This window comes from Triticum urartu, chromosome 5, assembly GCF_003073215.2.
Source record: "Triticum urartu cultivar G1812 chromosome 5, Tu2.1, whole genome shotgun sequence".
Lineage (NCBI taxonomy): Eukaryota > Viridiplantae > Streptophyta > Magnoliopsida > Poales > Poaceae > Triticum > Triticum urartu.
The window spans coordinates 186,985,988-187,004,217 of NC_053026.1; the positions used below are offsets into that span (position 1 = coordinate 186,985,988).

The 18,230-nt window shown below is 50.4% G+C and overlaps 1 protein-coding gene and 1 pseudogene across 2 annotated transcripts; one reads left to right on the forward strand and one right to left on the reverse strand.

Annotated features, from left to right (window-relative positions):
* Positions 1–4,240: 4,240 nt before the first annotated feature.
* Positions 4,241–5,602, reverse strand: LOC125506908 (annotated as a pseudogene).
* A 1,523-nt stretch (positions 5,603–7,125) lies between these two features.
* Positions 7,126–9,062, forward strand: LOC125508343 (trans-acting T-cell-specific transcription factor GATA-3-like). 2 transcript variants are annotated; one of them, XM_048673042.1, is made up of 2 exons: positions 7,126–7,392; positions 7,488–9,062. In XM_048673042.1, the coding sequence occupies exons 1-2, from the start codon at positions 7,141–7,143 to the stop codon at positions 8,886–8,888; spliced, it is 1,653 nt and encodes a 550-aa protein (XP_048528999.1). In that variant the 5' UTR covers positions 7,126–7,140; the 3' UTR covers positions 8,889–9,062. The 2 variants fall into 2 exon arrangements, with proteins under 2 accessions (XP_048528999.1, XP_048529000.1); XM_048673043.1 differs by having other exon boundaries at positions 7,126–7,386.
* Positions 9,063–18,230: the final 9,168 nt, after the last annotated feature.

Genomic DNA, 18,230 nt, shown 5'->3' on the forward strand with positions numbered 1-18,230 from the left:
GAGGGCCCGAACCTGGGTAAAACATTGTGTCCCTTGTCTCCTGTTACCATCCGCCTAGATGCACAGTTCGGGACCCCCTACCCGAGATCCGCCGGTTTTGACACCGACACCGGGCAAACCCAACATTTGACCAAAGACATGATTCAGAGCTGATGCATATAATGCTATAAGTTCGGGGTGCCGCACTTGTGAAAGTGTTAGGACTTTTCACACCATATTGTGGGGTACGCAAGCCACTAGTGTATTGGCCGTACCAAAGTGTACGGTTGCAAGGCGTCGTTATTGAACACACACATATATATAACAAGAATGCAATAATAGTCGTAATGTCATGCATTGTTTATTAAAAAATTGCGTTAAAGTAGATTGATACAGATAGTGCGATAAGCAAAGACTAGGACTATGTCCCTTCCAAGGGCAAGCTGAGGAATGATATTAAATCGAATATTTCGCTCGTTACTGTAATCAACCTGGGAATTCCGTGGTATGACGTAGCTGTCTGCCTCCTTGGTTGCTGCATCATGTGTTCGGCAATAGTGCTGCCGGACAGTGTTTCCAGAGATTAAGGTCCTAAAAAAAATAACCAAACGGGAAGGCCCTAGTGCGGTTTAAGCCGCGTCTTGGGGCGTGCCGCAGTTGTGCCCCCCTCCCCACCTGTGCCCATGGTATTTTATGTACGCGCGACACGAGTTTCGCCATTGGGCTGGGATTGGGGTGGCTATCGTATTGCTACGCGAGCTCAGATCGCGCCAGGCGGTCTATTTGCCGATTGCCCCGAGCGCGCTTGAAGGTGTCCGGGCTTTGAAGCGCCGAACTGGTTGATTGCCTTGAGAGGCTGCTTTGCGCTTCTACTGCGAGGGCCGCGGTGTGCTCCTCTGTTCGAAGAGAGCGCTCTATGTTTTCATTGACTGTAATAACTCCGCAAGGTCCTGGCATCTTGAGCTTGAGGTATGCATAATGCGGTACCGCATTGAATCTAGCAAATGCGGTTCGCCCGAGCAGCACGTGATAACCACTGCGGAACGGGACTATATCAAAGATTAACTCTTCGCTTCTAAAGTTATCCGGGGATCCGAAGACCACCTCCAGTGTAATTGAGCCTGTGCAATGGGCCTCCACACCTGGAATGACGCCTTTAAAGGTCGTTTTTGTGGGTTTGATCCTTGAGGGGTCTATACCCATTTTGCGCACTGTGTCCTGATAAAGCTGGTTCAGACTGCTGCCGCCATCCATAAGGACTCGAATGAGGTGGAATCCGTCAATGATTGGGTCTAGGACCAGTGCGACAAATCCGCCATGACGGATACTAGTGGGATGGTCCCTGCGATCGAAGGTGATCAGACAGGAGGACCAAGGGTTGAATTTTGGGGCGACTGGCTCCAACGCGTATACGTCCCTGAGCGCACGCTTCCACTCCCTCTTGGGGATGTGGGTTGCGTATATCATGTTCACCGTCTGCACTTGCGGGGGAAACCTCTTCTGTCTTCCAGTGTGCGGCTGCTGGGGCTCCTCTCGTCATCGCTATGCGGCCCCTTGTCCTTGTTTTCGGCAATTAACTTGCCGGCCAGCTTGAACACCCAACATTCCCTGTTGGTGTGATTGGCTGGCTTGTCTGGGGTGCCGTGTATTTGACACGAGCGATCGAGTATACGTTCCAAGCTGGACAGACCCGGCATACTTTGTTTGAATGGCTTTTTCCGCTGACCGGGTTTAGAGCCTTTGAATCCGGCGTTGACTGCCGTATCCTTAGTATTTTCACTGTTAATGTGGCGCTTATGTTTGTTGCGACATGACCTGCTATTGCCACCCTTGGTATCTGAGGTACCATGGTTCTTTGATATGTTATTACTGCGAGCCAGCCAGCTGTCTTCTCCCGCACAAAAGCGGGTCATGAGCGTCGTGAGAGCTGCCATAGATTTCGGCTTTTCCTGACCAAGGTGCCGGGCTAGCCACTCGTCTCAGATGTTGTGTTTGAAAGCCGCTAAGGCCTCCGCATCCGGACAGTCGACGATTTGATTTTTCTTTGTAAGGAACCGAGTCCAGAATTGCCTGGCCGACTCCTCTAGCTGCTGAATTATGTGGCTCAAGTCATCGGCGTCTGGTGGTCGCACATAAGTGCCCTGAAAGTTGTCGAGGAATGCGGCTTCCAGATCTTCCCAACAGCTAATGGAGTCCGCTGGCAAGCTGTTAAGCCAATGCCGCACTGGTCCTTTGAGCTTTAGTGGGAGGTATTTGATGGCGTGTAAGTCATCACCGCAGGTCATGTGGATGTGGAGGAGGAAATCCTCAATTCATACTGTGGGATCTGTTGTGCCGTCGTATGATTCAATATTTACAGGTTTGAAACCTTCTGGGAATTGATGTTCCATTACTTCGTCTGTGAAGCATAAGGGGTGTGTGGCGCCTCTGTATTGGGCTATATCGCGACGCAGCTCGAATGGGTCTTGCCCGCTGTGTTCGGCCCGGCCGGATTTGCTTTTATTGTATCCGACATGACGTTTATCGTCTCGCAGAGTGGTGCGCCGTTGTGATCCGTAGATCGATCTTGCATGCTTTGCTTTGTCCTCCAATATGTCTCGCAGGTCTGGCGTATCTCCCCATGCCTTTTTATTTGAATGGCGTCGGGGTGGAGGCTGAGCTTTTGGCTGGAATACCTCTCTATCGCGGCCACGAGGTGGCCGATCAGCCGTATCATACGCTTCTTCCTCCAGTCGGGGTAGTAACCTGCACTTTGGGTAATTCTTGGAGGGGCGCTCGAGTTTATATTCCTCGGCCGCGAGGACTTCAGTCCATCTGTCAGCTAGCAGATCTTGATCAGCTTGAAGCTGCTGCTGCTTTTTCTCCAGGCTATTTGCCGTGGCCATAAGCCAGTGCTTGAAGCGCTCTTGTTCGACGGGATCCTTTGGTACGGCGAATTCACCGTCGCCGAGGCTTGCCTCGTCTTCGGAGGGGGGCATGTAATTGTCATCCTCCTCCTCTCCGTCTGCCGCTCTCTTAGGAGAGCTGGCTCCGTCATCCTCCTACTCTAAATCTTGCTGGAGGGGATTGTTGTTGTCTTCGGCACTATCCGGAGTGTTATTATCTCCTGTGTCGGTATCACCACTTTTGCTTTGGCGGGACTTAGAGCGGCGCCGCTGACGTCGGCGCTTGGGTTGCTTCTTGGAGGGGTCATCCTCCGCTATCTCGTCGCCATTGCCTTCGTTGGGTGTATCCACCATGTATATGTCATATGACGAGGTGGCTTTCCAGTGCCCTATAGGCGCTGGTTCATGTTTGTTTCCTACATCGCCGTCCATACCGTCGACGTCGTCGGAGTCGAAGTCGAGCATGTCGGTTAAATCATCGACAGTGGCTACTAAGTGGGTGGTGGGTGGGCGTCGAATTTCTTCGTCGTCCGCACCCCAATCCTGTTGGCCATAGTCCGGCCAGGGCTCTCTTGACAAAGAGAGAGACCTTAGTGAATTCAGAATGTCGCTGAAGGGCGAGTGCTGAAAGATATCCGCGGTGGTGAATTCCATGATCGGCGCCCAATCGGATTCGATTGGCAGGGGCGCGGATGGTTCGGAGTCCGGAAAAGAGTTCGGCACCTTGGAGTCACGGGCTGCGCAGAGGGTTAGGCTGGTGTTCGGCTCGATCGCCGTTGAGACTGCAGCCCTTGAGGCGGTGTCTAACCACCCGTCCTTGATTGGCGCAGTTGGCTCCGAGTTAAGGGTCGGAGCTGATGCGGGCGCGGCCTCTGGGGGGCGTATACTTCAAGGCATATTCAAACAATCGGCATGTTTATCCCTAGATGTAGCCAACATACTTGTAACCCTAGATAGCCCCGGGTGCCTATATAAGTCGAGGGGTTTAGCCTGTAGAGGCATGCTAGAACATTTAGAACTCACTCATACGATCTCGAGGTACATCATCTTGTACTTTGTATCCCATCCACAATCAATACAATACAAGTAGGACATAGGGTTTCACCTCTTCGAGAGGGCCCAAACCTAGGTAAACATTGTGTTTTTCTCTACCTCCTGTTACCATTTGGCCAAGACCACCAGCTCGGGACCCCCTACCAAGATCCACCGGTTTTAGCACCGACAACTGGTTTGATCACTGCTAGGGCTTGTGCAGTGGCCTTTAGTGATTGAAAGCTTAAAATTATCTAAAGAAACAAAGTAAAAAAGGATCAATATATGAAGAAATGATGTAAAAAGGATCAGTATCTCATCTCAACTGAATTATTCTTCATAGGCTAGCTAATCACAAAATCATCACTCTCTACGATGAGCAGTGTCGATGGCCCGTCGAGGAGTAGCGACTCTAGTGACATCGGCATGTTGTTTGGGTTGTCGGTGTAGCCCGATGAGTCGGTCAGGTCCTCACTAGCGAGACCTGCCATGTTTGTCGGGCGGTCGTCACGGATCGGGGGCAAGGCAGTGGCACTGTCGACAGGCAGCGATGATGGATGCTCGTCATTGCTTTGCTTGCTCCGGTGCAACTCGAGCACATTATGATGGAAATTGGCATTCTTTGATGGTACAAACATGGGGCTCTCCATGGGATGATACTCTAGAAGCAGCCTCCCCTACCTGTACCGCATGTCGCACACGTTGCATAGTGTGCCTCACTCCTTTGGCACCTCCCCCACCCTAGCATCTCTAACGGCCCATAGTGCATGTAGCTCTTCCCATTATTTGTCGGCCATGGCGCCGAAGGGGATTCGCTTATTGGACGCTTCCTCTCTTATTTGAAGGCTTTCTCGGCGGGTGCACGGACGGAGGTGTCTCAGGCTCCCAGATGGGACTCTCCAGTGTGGAGTTGATGCTTGGGCGCTCCCGTAGGAATCCGTCACTGACCACCCTGCTGGACGGCACTCCTGTAGCATCATCCCCTTCTTGTACCACATTCCACAGGCGGTGCAGACCTCCCTCCGCCCCAGCAACCCTTTTATCCACAAAGGTGGCTCCACGACCCATAGTGCAAGCAGCTCGTCCCCGGGACTGGCGCTAGAGCAACTTCTGTCCTGGGAAGCCTCCTCTCCGTGGCCGACTTTCTAACGAGGTAAATAGTCCTATGCACCTTGGGCTCCCACATCGGGCTCTCCAGTGGCGAATCGACGATTGGGCTTGCTACCGGATGGTGCTCCAGTAGCGTCTCAGTCTTACTGTACCAGACCCTGTAGGCATTGCAGAGGATACCCCGCCCCATCGACCCTGACCTTCGTTGCGACATCTCCGCCGCCTTGTAGTGTAGGCACCTCCTCAACCTCTTAGGCGGCTTATCGATCATGCTTGGATCGATAAGCAAGGCCACCTGCACACGCTGAGGCGGGAGAACCTTCTCCTCTCTTCTTCCGCGGGGTGGGGCCCTAACCCACGTCCACACGTCATGTTAACTATGGGGAACGAAGATGCCATGTGGACTTGTGGATGGGATTGGGTTGTGATGATAGAGGTAGGCCAGATCGTGAGCCCAAATCGAGCACGAGAATTCTTTGCAGCTAAGAATGACTACATGGGAACATTATCTGACATGCTTGCATCACGGATAAGGCAAGATACTTGTCGAGAGATGAGATGGCCCTGGACACCTCAGATTTAATCTGATAAGCCATGCTTGCCTTCGAAAGGAAGATTCATTGAACCTGTTTGAAGACTGGCGACCCAAGAAGAAGAATAGTTTAGATGGACTGAAGTGCATCTAGACTTGAAGACCAGTTCGGGGCCTACTGGCGGTGCCCGGCTGGGGGGTCTCTCAATACACCATATCCCGACCTGTCGGGCCGGGCCGAGGACCCCTATGTCGTTCCACTAGTGGGCCATGACGAAAACGACCCATGGCGTATGAAGGGAAGGCTCCTGAAGACTTGTCGTGTACTCCAAGATGTTGGAGGTCATCCACAGCTCATCCTCTTTGTACATAGCTAGCTTAGATGCAACCCTAAACCCTCCGGTACCTATATAAACCAAGGGGCAAGGCTCGCAAAGGACACGCAACGCGCCCGCGGTAGATCATATGTACTTTGTACTCCACCCAAAACCAATAAAACACAAGCATGGCGCATGTTTTATCTCTCTGGAGAGCCCGAACCTGGGTGAAAACTTGTGTCCTTGTGACCATCGTCTCAAGAGCCTTAGTTCGGGGGCCCCTACGCGAGATGTGTCGGATTTGACTCCGTCACTACCCGCCCCCAGCAGCCACCCAGCGCCGAAGGATGCTCCTCGCAGCAGCCCCCGCCAAGGGTTGTTGGTGGTGGGGCTGCTCCTCGCCACCAGTATCTCCTCCCCCGCGAGTCGCAAGCCCCACCGCCGACTGGTGGTGGTGGGGCTGCTCCTCGCCGCCAATTTCTCCTCCCGTCAGGCCGCACTCCTGTCAACGGTTGTTGGTGGTGGGTTGCTCCTCGCCACCGATTTCTCCTCACTATCGGTGAAGGGAATGAATAAGGAAGGGAGGGGAAATAGGATGGGTCGTGCTTAATGAGTGGGTCGCTTTCGCGCAAGGATGTTTCTTAACAAACGGACTGATTGTATGACATGGCAACACTGCCCACATTAAGATTCGTGTTCAGATGATAGCCGAAGCGTCACGTCAGGAGATTAAAAATGTAACGTTAGATTTATAGTGTTTTCGAAAATCGATGCAGAAACCAGTTCCCGGGCTGCAAGATTTAAAGAACATCCCACTCTATTTGCGCAGAGGATCAAAGAGGCTCATAAACCTTTCCTCTTCACCTTTGTAGCTTCACTCCCTTAGAACTTCTAGCTTTCTGTTAGCTCTATCTTTTGAGTTTATTTCTTTTTTTTAGCATCAGTACAGACACAAGCGCTCATATACACGCGCATACACTCACCTCTATGAACGCACACACGCACACCCTATCCTTATGAGCACCTCCGAAAGACTAAGCCGGCACATCATCTTGAGATTTACGAAGTCACCGTAGGCGTCTTGTCGTCGACGGGAACGTCTCCTCCCACTTTAATGCGAGCACCAGGATTTGAACCCTGGTGGGTTGGGAATATCACTGTCCATCTAACCATCTCAACCACAGGTTGATTCGCTCTTTTGAGTTTATTTCGCAACATACCCAAAGTGGTATGCCTTGCCTTGTAAAAATGTACAGTGTGGACACGTTGCAATGCAGGTAAGCAAATGGCGGTGGATGTATGGTTGGTTGCGGCGTGCGTGCGCAGGCGCGTCTTTTGCTGCAGTCGGAAAATATTCAGTCGTAGCGTGGCCGAGCATCCGACTCTAGACACTACTAGGTTGTCCGGTCACAGAAGCTGGCAGTCACGCCCCCGGGCAGATCGTCTTTTGTCTGTCATCCTGTCATCTGCTGCCGCCGCACGGTCGCAGCCGCCGTCCATGGCGACGGCGGAGGAAGGCGAGGGAGGAGAGGTACAAGTATCGGCTTATCTTTCTTCACCTTCGGTGGGTGGGCGGGTCGATCTACATCTTTAACACGGTGACCTAAAGATAGTATTTTTTTTGCTGAGCAGCCACCAGGATTAGGGAGGGGGAGGTGTCCAAGATTCCGGCGATCTGAGGCGACCCGCGGCATGGCCGGAGGCGGCGGCGTTGGGGGGAAGGAGGATGGCGGCACGGAGCCCCTACTCCTGTCCGTCCTCGCTCTCCCCGCAACGGCGCTCCCCGCCGTCGTCTCCCGCCTGGAGGCCGCCGTCCCGCGGAAGGCGCGCAGCTACCTCCCCCGCAACGTCCCGTCGGCCTGGTGGTCACTCAGGATCCCCTTCATCCAGCCGCTGCCGCCGGCTGGGGACCCGGCAAACGAAGAGGAGGGGAGAAGGTTCCCCCGCACCCAGCGCGTGCAGGTGGCTCCGTCTCTCGATCCAGGCACGGCCGATAAGCCGCCCAAGAGATTGAAGAGGTGCCTGCACTGCAAGGCGGTGGAGACGCCGCAGCGGAGGTCAGGGCCGATGGGGCGGGGTACCCTCTGCAACGCCTGCGGAGTCTGGTACAGTAAGAACGGGACACTGCCGGAGCACCGTCCGGTGGCAAGCCCAATCGTCGATTCGCCGCTGGAGAGCCCGATCTGGGAGCCCGAGGTGCCTGGGGCCATCTACCTGGTCAGAAAGTCGGCCACGGAGAGGATGCCTCCCAGGACAGAAGCTGCGCCAGCGCCACGGCCGGGGACGAGCTGCTTGCACTGCGGGTCCTCGGATCCACCTTTGTGGATAGAAGGATCGATGGGGCGGAGGGAGGTCTGCACCGCCTGCGGCATGCGGTACAAGAAGGGGAGGTTGCTGCCGGAGTGCCGTCCAGCAGAGTGCTCAGTGACGGATTCCCAGCAGGAGAGCCCAGTCAACAACTCCCCGCCAGAGAGTCCCATCTGGGAGCCTGAGGCGCCTCCGTCCGTGCACCTGCCAAGAAAGCCTTCAAAGAAGAAGAAGAGGAGGCGGTCTAGAAGCGAAGCCCCTTCGGCGCCATGGCCGGCAAATAAGGGGAAGAGGTGCCAGCACTGTGGGTCGTCAGAGACGCCACAGTGGAGGGAGGGGCCAAAGGGGCGAGCCACGCTGTGCAACGCGTGCGGCGTGCGGTACAGGCAGGGAAGGCTACTGCCGGAGTACCGGCCCGTGGCGAGCCCTACATTTGTGCCAACAAAGCATGCCAATACCCACCGCAAGGTGCTCCAGTTGCATCGAACCAGGCAAAGCAACGACGAGCATCCATCACCGTTGCCTGCCGACAGCGTCACCAACCTGCCCCCAATCCGCAACGAGCTCCCGACCACCAGCATGGCAGGTCTCGCCAGTGAGGACCCGACCGATGCACCGGGCTACACCGACAACCCAATCAATGTGCCGAGCTCACTGGACTCGCTGCTGCTCGACGGGCCGTCGGCGCCACTCATCGTAGAGAGTGAAGATTTTGCGATTAGCTAGCCTATAAAGAATAATTCAGCTGAGATGAGATACTGATCCTTTTTACTTCGTTTGTTCAGATACTGATGCTTGGAAATTTTAAGCTTTCAATCACTGAAGGCCATTGCACAGGCCCTAGCAGTGATCAAACCAGTTCTGTGAATTCAACCATTTAGGTGGAGGATTTTCGAGTTCCGTTTCTGGTAAATTTTTTCCCTTTTTTCTTTTCATGACTCCAATGGAAAATTAGTGGGCATGAACCAGCTTATGGGATGTGCATTGAGAAGACAGATATGCATAGTTTGGCAGAAGCATCAGATATTTGGCAAGATGGTTGCGTAGCTTGTTAACCTAGATTGCTCAAACCTCCCATTTCTGAAGCTCCAGATTGGGCAAGATGATGCTTGTGCTTTATGATGCTGCTTCCGGCCATACACACCAAAGGCACAAACATGTCACCCGCCTTTTACATTCTGCATGCTTCCTAAGATTTGCAAGCTGCTGCTCTCCCTGAAGTTTTTCTTTCAGTTTTGCTAAAGCACATCTAGATGTGCCATAAGTATTGCACATCTAAGTCATATGTCATTGATCTTACATTGAGATTCGTGTAAATATTTTCTTTCTCTTTTTTCTTTTTCTCTTTATACTTGATTCACTCACTTAGATGTGCAATAACTAGAGCACATCTAGATATGCCCTAGACACACCCTTTTTCTTTTGGCACAAATGCACATCCATAGGGGGGGACATGAGAGTTGCAGTAGACTGAGAAATTCCTGTGAGGATGTGTTTGACGCAATCCGTTAAGGTGGAGATGGACCTAATCTGGGTTAATCTGTCATTCCGAATCTGCATCAGCCAAAAATGTTTGTGGATTTATTTGTTTTTCAAGTTTATCGTGGCCACAGATGTGTGAAGGAATCGTGGGTTTGTTTGGTTTCCAATTTCTAGCAGCCAAATGTGTTTTGGGCGAGCATTGTGGCTTTCTTTTTATATCAGGGCGTGTTATAGGTTTGATTCTTGAGCTGCAGAACTGGGTGTTTCATGCATTGCGGATTAAAGAATGGACTTGGCCTTGGCACCCCCTCGACACCGTTGATGTCGAAGACGATCACCTTGAAGCTATCGGGACTCAGCACCTTGTAGGTGACGTGGTACTGATCTTCAGCTGGTGAGCTACGACGAGGGGGGCCATCCTTCAAGGGTGATCCTGCCGTTGACCACCTGGACCGTGATTCTCTCGGCATATAGCCCGTGTTCATCCTCAGAACGAGTTCTGGTGCGATGGTGGTATGTGCTTGATGAAGTCAGTGGGCATCGACAGGTACTCGAACATAGGTGCAAGAATGATCTTGCAGAAGTGACTTGGGCCTGAGTTGTAATGGAAATGGTCGTAACTGCGGGGCCTCTTGGGGGCCTTGCCGTCAACCTCCGCCTTGCCGTTCCAGCAGTTGGCTGAGGCTACCTCCTTGTCCGAAGCAGCACTGCCGAGGATAAGCTTCTCGGCAGAGCACTTCATTGAACTCCGGCAAAAAAAAAGCACTTCATTGAACACAAATGAACAAGATTAACATAGCTACCATGCTAGCAGATCAAATAAGTGAACAAGATCAATGGATAAAAAGACCAAGAGCATATTTTCATCCTCACTCACCTATCGCAATCACTCCTGCCCCCCCCCCCCCCCCCCCCCCCCCCCCCCCCCCCCCCCCCCCCCCCCCCCCCCCCCCTCCCTCTCTCACTACCACTTCAACTTCCAAAAACCCTATTTATCTATCACCGCATTCCACTTCATCTTCCACTCATCTCTATCTTGCTCTTCTACTACCTCCTCTTCCACAGCTCTCTCTCTACCTCTCTCTTTCTTACCACCGCTCGATCACCATGAACCCCTTCCCCACTGGCCATGGATAGACGGCAATGCTCCTTGAGTGCTCAAGTGGCGACTACCTGGAGTTTGTGAGGATGATGGATGTGTGCTCCCTGTTCAATACCGTGGACGAGATGATCAAGGAGGTAGGAGTTGTGCTCTTGCAGGCAACAGAGATGAAGACGCTGATGCATGACCGAGCCAAAGGCGCTATGTCAATGAACATACTGTTCTGGGCAATGGAGGAGGCCGAGTCGGCCGATCAGGTCAGAGAACTAGATGGGCCAAGTAAAGCTCTGTCGTAGCTCCTGCTGACCAGGAGATCGTTGCGGTGACGCCGCCCACAATTGTTCTCGAGGATGACGACGAGGAGGAGATGGTGGATGCTGGCAATGCCGATGCGGTCGAGATGGTGGCTTGGGTTACTGAGCCTAGCTGCTCTACAATGCCGTTGGAGGTCAATGACTACCAGCGTCAAAGCTACTATCGCTCGAGGCGCCTCCAGGCCCGTCGCGCATAGTCAAAATCAAGGGATTTAAGGGGATTGTCATTGATTTAACCTCATTTTACTCCAAATCCTTCCCGATCCCCTTGTGCGGACTAATCGAGCAAGCCCCAGATCAATGACTAGATCTCTGTGTGTGTGTGTGTGTGTGTTTAACAAATTGATTTTTCTCCATTTAGTCTATGCTTAAATCGAACTCTCTCTATTTAGTCGAAGGGTAATTAGATGCCTACACTGATCCCTGCGAAGGCATGGAGAGATGGCTTACCACCATTGACGAAAGCGTGGCGGAGAGATGATGAATCGGTGATGAAGATAGTGCTAGTCAAAATCAAGTGATTTAAGGATATTTTCATTGATTTAACCCCCTTTTAGTCAAAATCCTTCTCAACCCCCTTGTGCGGAACTAACCGAACAAGCGCTAAATCGATTACTAAATCGATCTCGCTCGGTTTAATCGATGCCTAAATCGCTCGAATTAATCGATGCTTAAATCGATCTTTCTCCATTTAATCGATGCCTACATCTATCTCTCTCCGATTAATCGATGCGTGTAGTTTAATCGATGGGTAAATCGATGCCTAGATTAATTCCTGTGAAGGCATGGAGAGATGGCTTACCGCCATTGACGAAGGCGTGGCAAAGAGGTGCTGAATCAGTGATGAAGGCGGTGCTAGTCAAAATCGAGGGATTTAAGGGGATTGTCATTGATTTAATCTCCTTTTAGTCAAAATTCTTCCCAACCCCTTGTACGGACTAATCAAACAAGCCCTAAATCGATCTCAATATGTTTAATCGATGCCTGAATCAATCTCTCTCCACTTATCTGATGCCTAAATCAATCTCTCTCCGCTTAATCGATGCCTAAATCGATCTCTCTCCGTTTAATTGATGTGTGAAGTTTAATCGATGGGTATATCGATGCCTATATTGATCCCTACGAATGCGTGGAAAGATGGCTTACCACCATTGATGAAGGCGTGGCGGAGAAGTGATGAAGCTGGTGTTCGCCATGCAGATCTTGCCTCCTACGATGGTCACCGCCGTCGGTGAGAGTGTGGAGAGAGGGGGAGGGGAGTGGGAGGTGAGAGGATTTATGGCCGCATCGGGCAACAACGCGACGTCTCTCGCGTGACCCTGCGCGTCTAGCCGCCGTCGGTGAGAGAATGGAGAGAGGGGGGAGGGGAGTGGGCAGTGAGAGGATTTATGGCCGCATCGGGAAACAACACGACGTCTCTCACGTGACCCTACGCGTCCAGCCGCCTGTAGTCACGTGCAGTCGCTTGCATTGTGCGGGCTTGACTTGCTGAAAACGAGCGACTTGGTTGTTCCTCCAGATCCAGACCCATCGATATTTTAATTTTCATGTCATGCAGGCCTAACAATATAAGCATGGATTCAAACAGGCCAAATTTGGTTCCGGGAGCCTGTATAGGCCTCATGCAACCTACCAAACATGACATAAATTTTAACATTTTCATGATGAGTCTAGTTGCTACTTGATGGGAATACACCCTCAGAAGAGTTGTCGTACCATGTATGCATAGTCTCCTCTCATTGTCGGGAAGGATTTTGGAATGGTGATAAGTCGGCTAACTGTTGGTTGTTGCTATAGACAATGCAATTACATATTTATATCAGGCAATATATTAGTTGCATGCGAATATTAGGTATGATATCACGTTGAGTATTCGTCATTGGAGCAATCTATGTCACTGAATTGGTGTGGATTGATGGCCGATTAGATCTGTCCCTTATCTTTTTATATTTGTATATCAATTTAGAAAAGTCAAAATAATTTTGAAGCTTTTTGGAATCAAACATGATAGGGTATTACACGTGCGAAAAGTAATTCTCAAGAATCAAACATGAACATACACTTGTGCGAAAAGTAATTCTCAAAACTTTTCATATGAGCGTAACACCTGATGATGCTTGATTCCAAAATAATTCAGAAGTTTTTACTTCTAAAATTTTCTAAATTATTTTACAGTTCTGGTGCATCGGCACCCAAGTATCAAACGCCACTATATTTGAGCCCAGTGGAGCACACCATTCCGTTTAGTACATCTCAACCGCGAAGCATTCAGACCTCCTTTGGTGTGGAGCAATTTTGTAAGACAGAATTTCTATAGGAAAAAACCATTTACTGTTTTTGAGAGCGGCGATAGAGCACACGGGCTCGCCTGCTCCCGCTAGATTTTAGGGGAGGAAAAGGTACGCAACGTGCAACAGTATCATACGGTGACTTTGCCGTTTGATATAACGTTGGCTTGACGGTACACCATGCCGTTTCATACAGACGCAGCTATTGGAGGTTCCGAGCAGTGCTGGTGCATGCATGAAAAATCGATGGATTCCAGCTTTTCCTTCAGGCATGTGGTGAAACTACGTGCATGCATAGCTGATGCATGATTTTTGTCCACTACTTCGTACTTGATCTGGTCTTGACAAGCTTTCTTTTATCTCTATCCTACTCAGGTGTTCTTCGCGTGGATTTCAAAGACGATAACGTGACTGCAAAGTTTAGCCGCTTACACCACGGACAACCTGAAAGAATTGTTCACTTTGGCAAGCCATAGTAGCCTGAAGTTCAAAGTGAGTATCTCGCCTAAAAAATTCTGTTTTACGTCAGGCTAATCGTGTTTTTAGTTGCTAACTCTAGTTCACATCTTTCGCACACATGAAAAAAAGACAATGCCGATACAATCTATCTCTGCAACTGCCTGAGACATCCATCCAACACTGCTCCAAGGCTACACATATTCAGTTGATGCAGTGAAGTTTACTGCCGAACAGTTTATTAATTCGGAAGTGTGCTGAAAGATTCACAATGATGTACTGTATTTTGCTACAAATCACGCACCAGCAGGCCTGGAGTTGTCCCATGAACACCAACCTCAGTGCAGCGACCTTGTGCATCAGATATTTGGCGCCTTGATGAACATGTTGGAGTCTCGTACAATGAATTCATTGACAGGCTTGCCGCTACGCAAGGTGCCAGCCCAGCCACACAGGATGTGCTTGTTGTTGCAAGTCCATTTCACCCGGACACACTTGATCTCTTCAGGTCTGCACTGGTCGCCCCATTGCCCGCCAATGCCTTTCCACTTGCGCAATCGCAGCTACATGACAGGCACAACAGATCAACCCACCTGGACGAAAAAACGTCTGTGATCAAGCGTTACAAAGAGGCTGGATTGGAAGAAACAAAAATATCACACATATTGGTGGTCGATGGACAAACTACTGCATAAAGTAGCACGTCGGCCCCAGTTGTTGATCTTCCGATAGCTACTAACCATCAGCAAACAGAGAACACTCCACTGGCAGGTTAGTGTAGCAAAAAACTGCACGAATATACCTGAGTGTGTGCTCTCCTGTGATGTTGTGTGAGACGGTTTTATAAATTTGTCGTTGCCTTGCAAACTTGCAGTGACTGCTCATGCACGGGCCTCAAGATCAGCAGTACCATTAATTTCATACCACTGTCATCGATCTCAGCGTTCCATTTGTGCCTTGGATTTACAAAAATAAAACTTAAGTGAATCTGTGGCTTTTTGCTAAATTGGTGATCTGACTTTTACTTAAATGGTATCGCACGAAACAAATGAGGACCATGCATAGACCAGCCATGGTGCCATCAGCTTCTTATGTGAGCACACCAGCCATGGTAACCCCATCAATGAACGCGCCATTCATGGATCCAGGTGCGTAGTTGACACCTGTTAAGCAACCCGTTGCAAAATGAATCCACTGACTAACTTGTAAACCACAACGCTTGTTTTAGTTTTTATTTATGCTGACATAAGTCCCTCCCTATAACTCTTGAATTAAGAATTCCACAATAACAGGGTCTACTCGATGTTAATTAGGCGTAAATGAAACTTTAGCAAAAATCTCGTAAAACAAAAAGGATATTTAATTTATATAATATCAACTCATTAATGAAAATTGAGGGCATGCCTTATTGTCTTGATACACGGCTGTTGTTGGTGTGGCATGGAGTGAACCAATCTGGGATACGAGTCCAAGGTCAGCTCGATATGATGCAACACATGGCATCATCTTGTTGGCAGTAGGTAAATCTTGATTTGAATTATCTTTGTCTTTTGCCCACACCTGAAGTAAACAAAAAAACTTGAACATGCCAATGACAGTCACCACAAAACTAACTTGAGTGTGGCTGGAAAAATTGCATGAACAACTGTCTCGCACCTGTCTGAAACTATTGAGAAGATCTGAAACTTCTGTGGATACCTGACTATACCAAAAATCTGATGATGAGTCTAGCCTTGCATATATATGAAACTTCTGAATCAACACGCAGTTGCCACAGGCGCCTCCCCTACCCTGATCGCACCTCCAGCAAGAAGTGGAAATCACAACATGCTTGCGACTGCTGCTGTTCATGCACCATTTCCATGTGAACGGCAATAGCAACTCGCCTTTTAGCCTCCTTGGTGTACCCGGGAGAGCATGAGTCTATTGAAAAAGAAGAAGAAAAAGATGCGAACTGGGTGCCCTGCAGCGGCATTGACTGATGATGCGGACTGGGTGCCCTCCGGCGCGCTATTCTGCTGCCCCTAGGCCCCCTACGGTACGTGCGGCAGCTACAGATCTTGAACTCCCAAGGCTTGGGCACCTTGCTCCTGTGGTGGCTCGATTTGCGCCAATGGGGGTGCGGCTGGACCAAGCAAGGCGAGGTGGTCGGCGAAAGCTTGCTGCCACCTGTAGAAATCGCATCAACCACCTAACGGCTCACGTTGATCGGCGAAAAAGGCCACGAAATGAAATATTAAATGTTGGAAATATGCCCTAGAGTCAATAATAAATTGGTTATTATTATATTTCCTTGTTCATGATAATCGTTTATTATCCATGCTATAATTGTATTGATAGAAAACTCAGATACATGTGTGGACACATAGACAACACCATGTCCCTAGTAAGCCTCTAGTTGACTAGCTCATTGATCAATGGATGGTTACGGTTTCCTGACCATGGACATTGGATGTCGTTGATAACGGGATCACATCATTAGAAGAATGATGTGATGGACAAGACCCAATCCTAAGCCTAGCACAAAGATCGTGTAGTTCGTATGCTAAAGCTTTTCTAATGTCAAGTATCATTTCCTTAGACCATGAGATTGTGCAACTCCCGGATACCGTAGGAATGCTTTGGGTGTACCAAACGTCACAACGTAACTGGGTGGCTATAAAGGTACACTACGGGTATCTCCGAAAGTGTTTGTTGGGTTGGCACGAATCGAGACTGGGATTTGTCACTCCGTGTGACGGAGAGGTATCTCTAGGCCCACTCGGTAGGACATCATCATATGCGCAATGTGACCAAGGAGTTGATCACGGGATGATGTGTTACGGAACGAGTAAAAAGATTTGCCGGTAATGAGATTGAACAAGGTATCGAGATACCGACGATCGAATCTCGGGCAAGTGCAATACCGCTAGACAAAGGGAATTGAATACGGGATTGATTGAATCCTCGACATCGTGGTTTATCCGATGAGATCATCGTGGAACATGTGGGAGCCAACATGGGTATCCAGATCCCGCTGTTGGTTATTGGCCGGAGAGTAGTCTCGGTCATGTCTACATGGTTCCCGAACCCGTAGGGTCTACACACTTAAGGTTCGGTGACGCTAGGGTTATAGGGAATAGATGTACGTGGTTACCGAATGTTTTTCGGAGTCCCGGATGAGATCCCGGACGTCACGAGGAGTTCCGGAATGGTTCGAAGGTAAAGATTTGTATATAGAAAGTATGGTTTTGACCACCGGAAGTGTTCCGGGCATCACCGGTAATGTACCGGGACCACCGGAGGGGTCCAGGGGTCCACCGGGAGGGGCCACGGGCCCCGGAGGCATACATGGGCCAAGTGTGAGAAGGGACCAGCCCCTAGGTGGGCTGGGGCGCCTCCCCACCAAGGCCCATGCGCCTAGGAAGAAGAGGGGGCAAACCCTAAGGCCCATGCCTGGTGCGCCTCCCTCTTCCCCCCACTTGGCCGCCACCCCAGATGGGGATTGGGGCTGCCGCCACCCCTAGGGTGGAAACCCTAGGTGGGGGCGCAGCCCTCCCTCTCCCCCTATATATAGTGGAGGCAAAGGGGCAGCCCAACACCGAAGTTCTGGTGCAACCCTCCCCCTCTCCCAAGTCCTCCTCCTCTCCCGCGGTGCTTGGCGAAGCCCTGCAGGATTGCCACGCTCCTCCTTCACCACCACGCTGTCGTGCTGCTGCTGGACGGAGTCTTCCCCAACCTCTCCTTCTCCCCTTGCTGAATCAAGGCGTGGGAGACGTCACCGGGCTGCATGTGTGTTAAACGCGGAGGTGCCGTCCGTTCGGCACTAGGATCATCGGTGATTTGGATCACGACGAGTACGACTCCATCAACCCCGTTCACTTGAACGCTTCCGCTTAGCGATCTACAAGGGTATGTAGATGCACTCTCCTTCCCCTCGTTGCTAGATTACTACATAGATTGATCTTGGTGATGCGTAGAAAATTTTGAATTTCTGCTATGATCCCCAACAGTGGCATCATGAGCTAGGTCTATGCGTAGTTTCTATGCATGAGTAGAACACAAAGTAGTTGTGGGCATCGATTTTGTCAATTTACTTGCCGTTACTAGTCTTATCTTGATTCGCCGGCATCGTGGGATGAAGCGGCCCGGACCGACCTTACACGTACTCTTACGTGAGACAGTTTCCACCGACTGACATGCACTAGTTGCATAAGGTGGCTAGCGGGTGTCTGTCTCTCCCACTTTAGTCGGATCGGATTTGATGAAAAGGGTCCTTATGAAGGGTAAATAGAAATTGGCATATCACGTTGTGGTTTTGGCGTAGGTAAGAAACGTTCTTGCTAAGAAACCTATAGCAGCCACGTAAAAATTTGCAACAACAATTAGAGGACGTCTAACTTGTTTTTGCAGCATATGTCGTGTGATGTGATATGGCCAAAGAGGA

Bases quoted from the DNA above. Each gene is read 5' to 3' on its own strand.
- LOC125508343 (XM_048673042.1), top strand. From the start codon at position 7,141: ATGGCGGTGGATGTATGGTTGGTTGCGGCGTGCGTGCGCAGGCGCGTC. The intron at 7,393-7,487 runs GTATCGGCTTAT...TTTGCTGAGCAG, and splicing joins GCGAGGGAGGAGAGGTACAA to CCACCAGGATTAGGGAGGGG.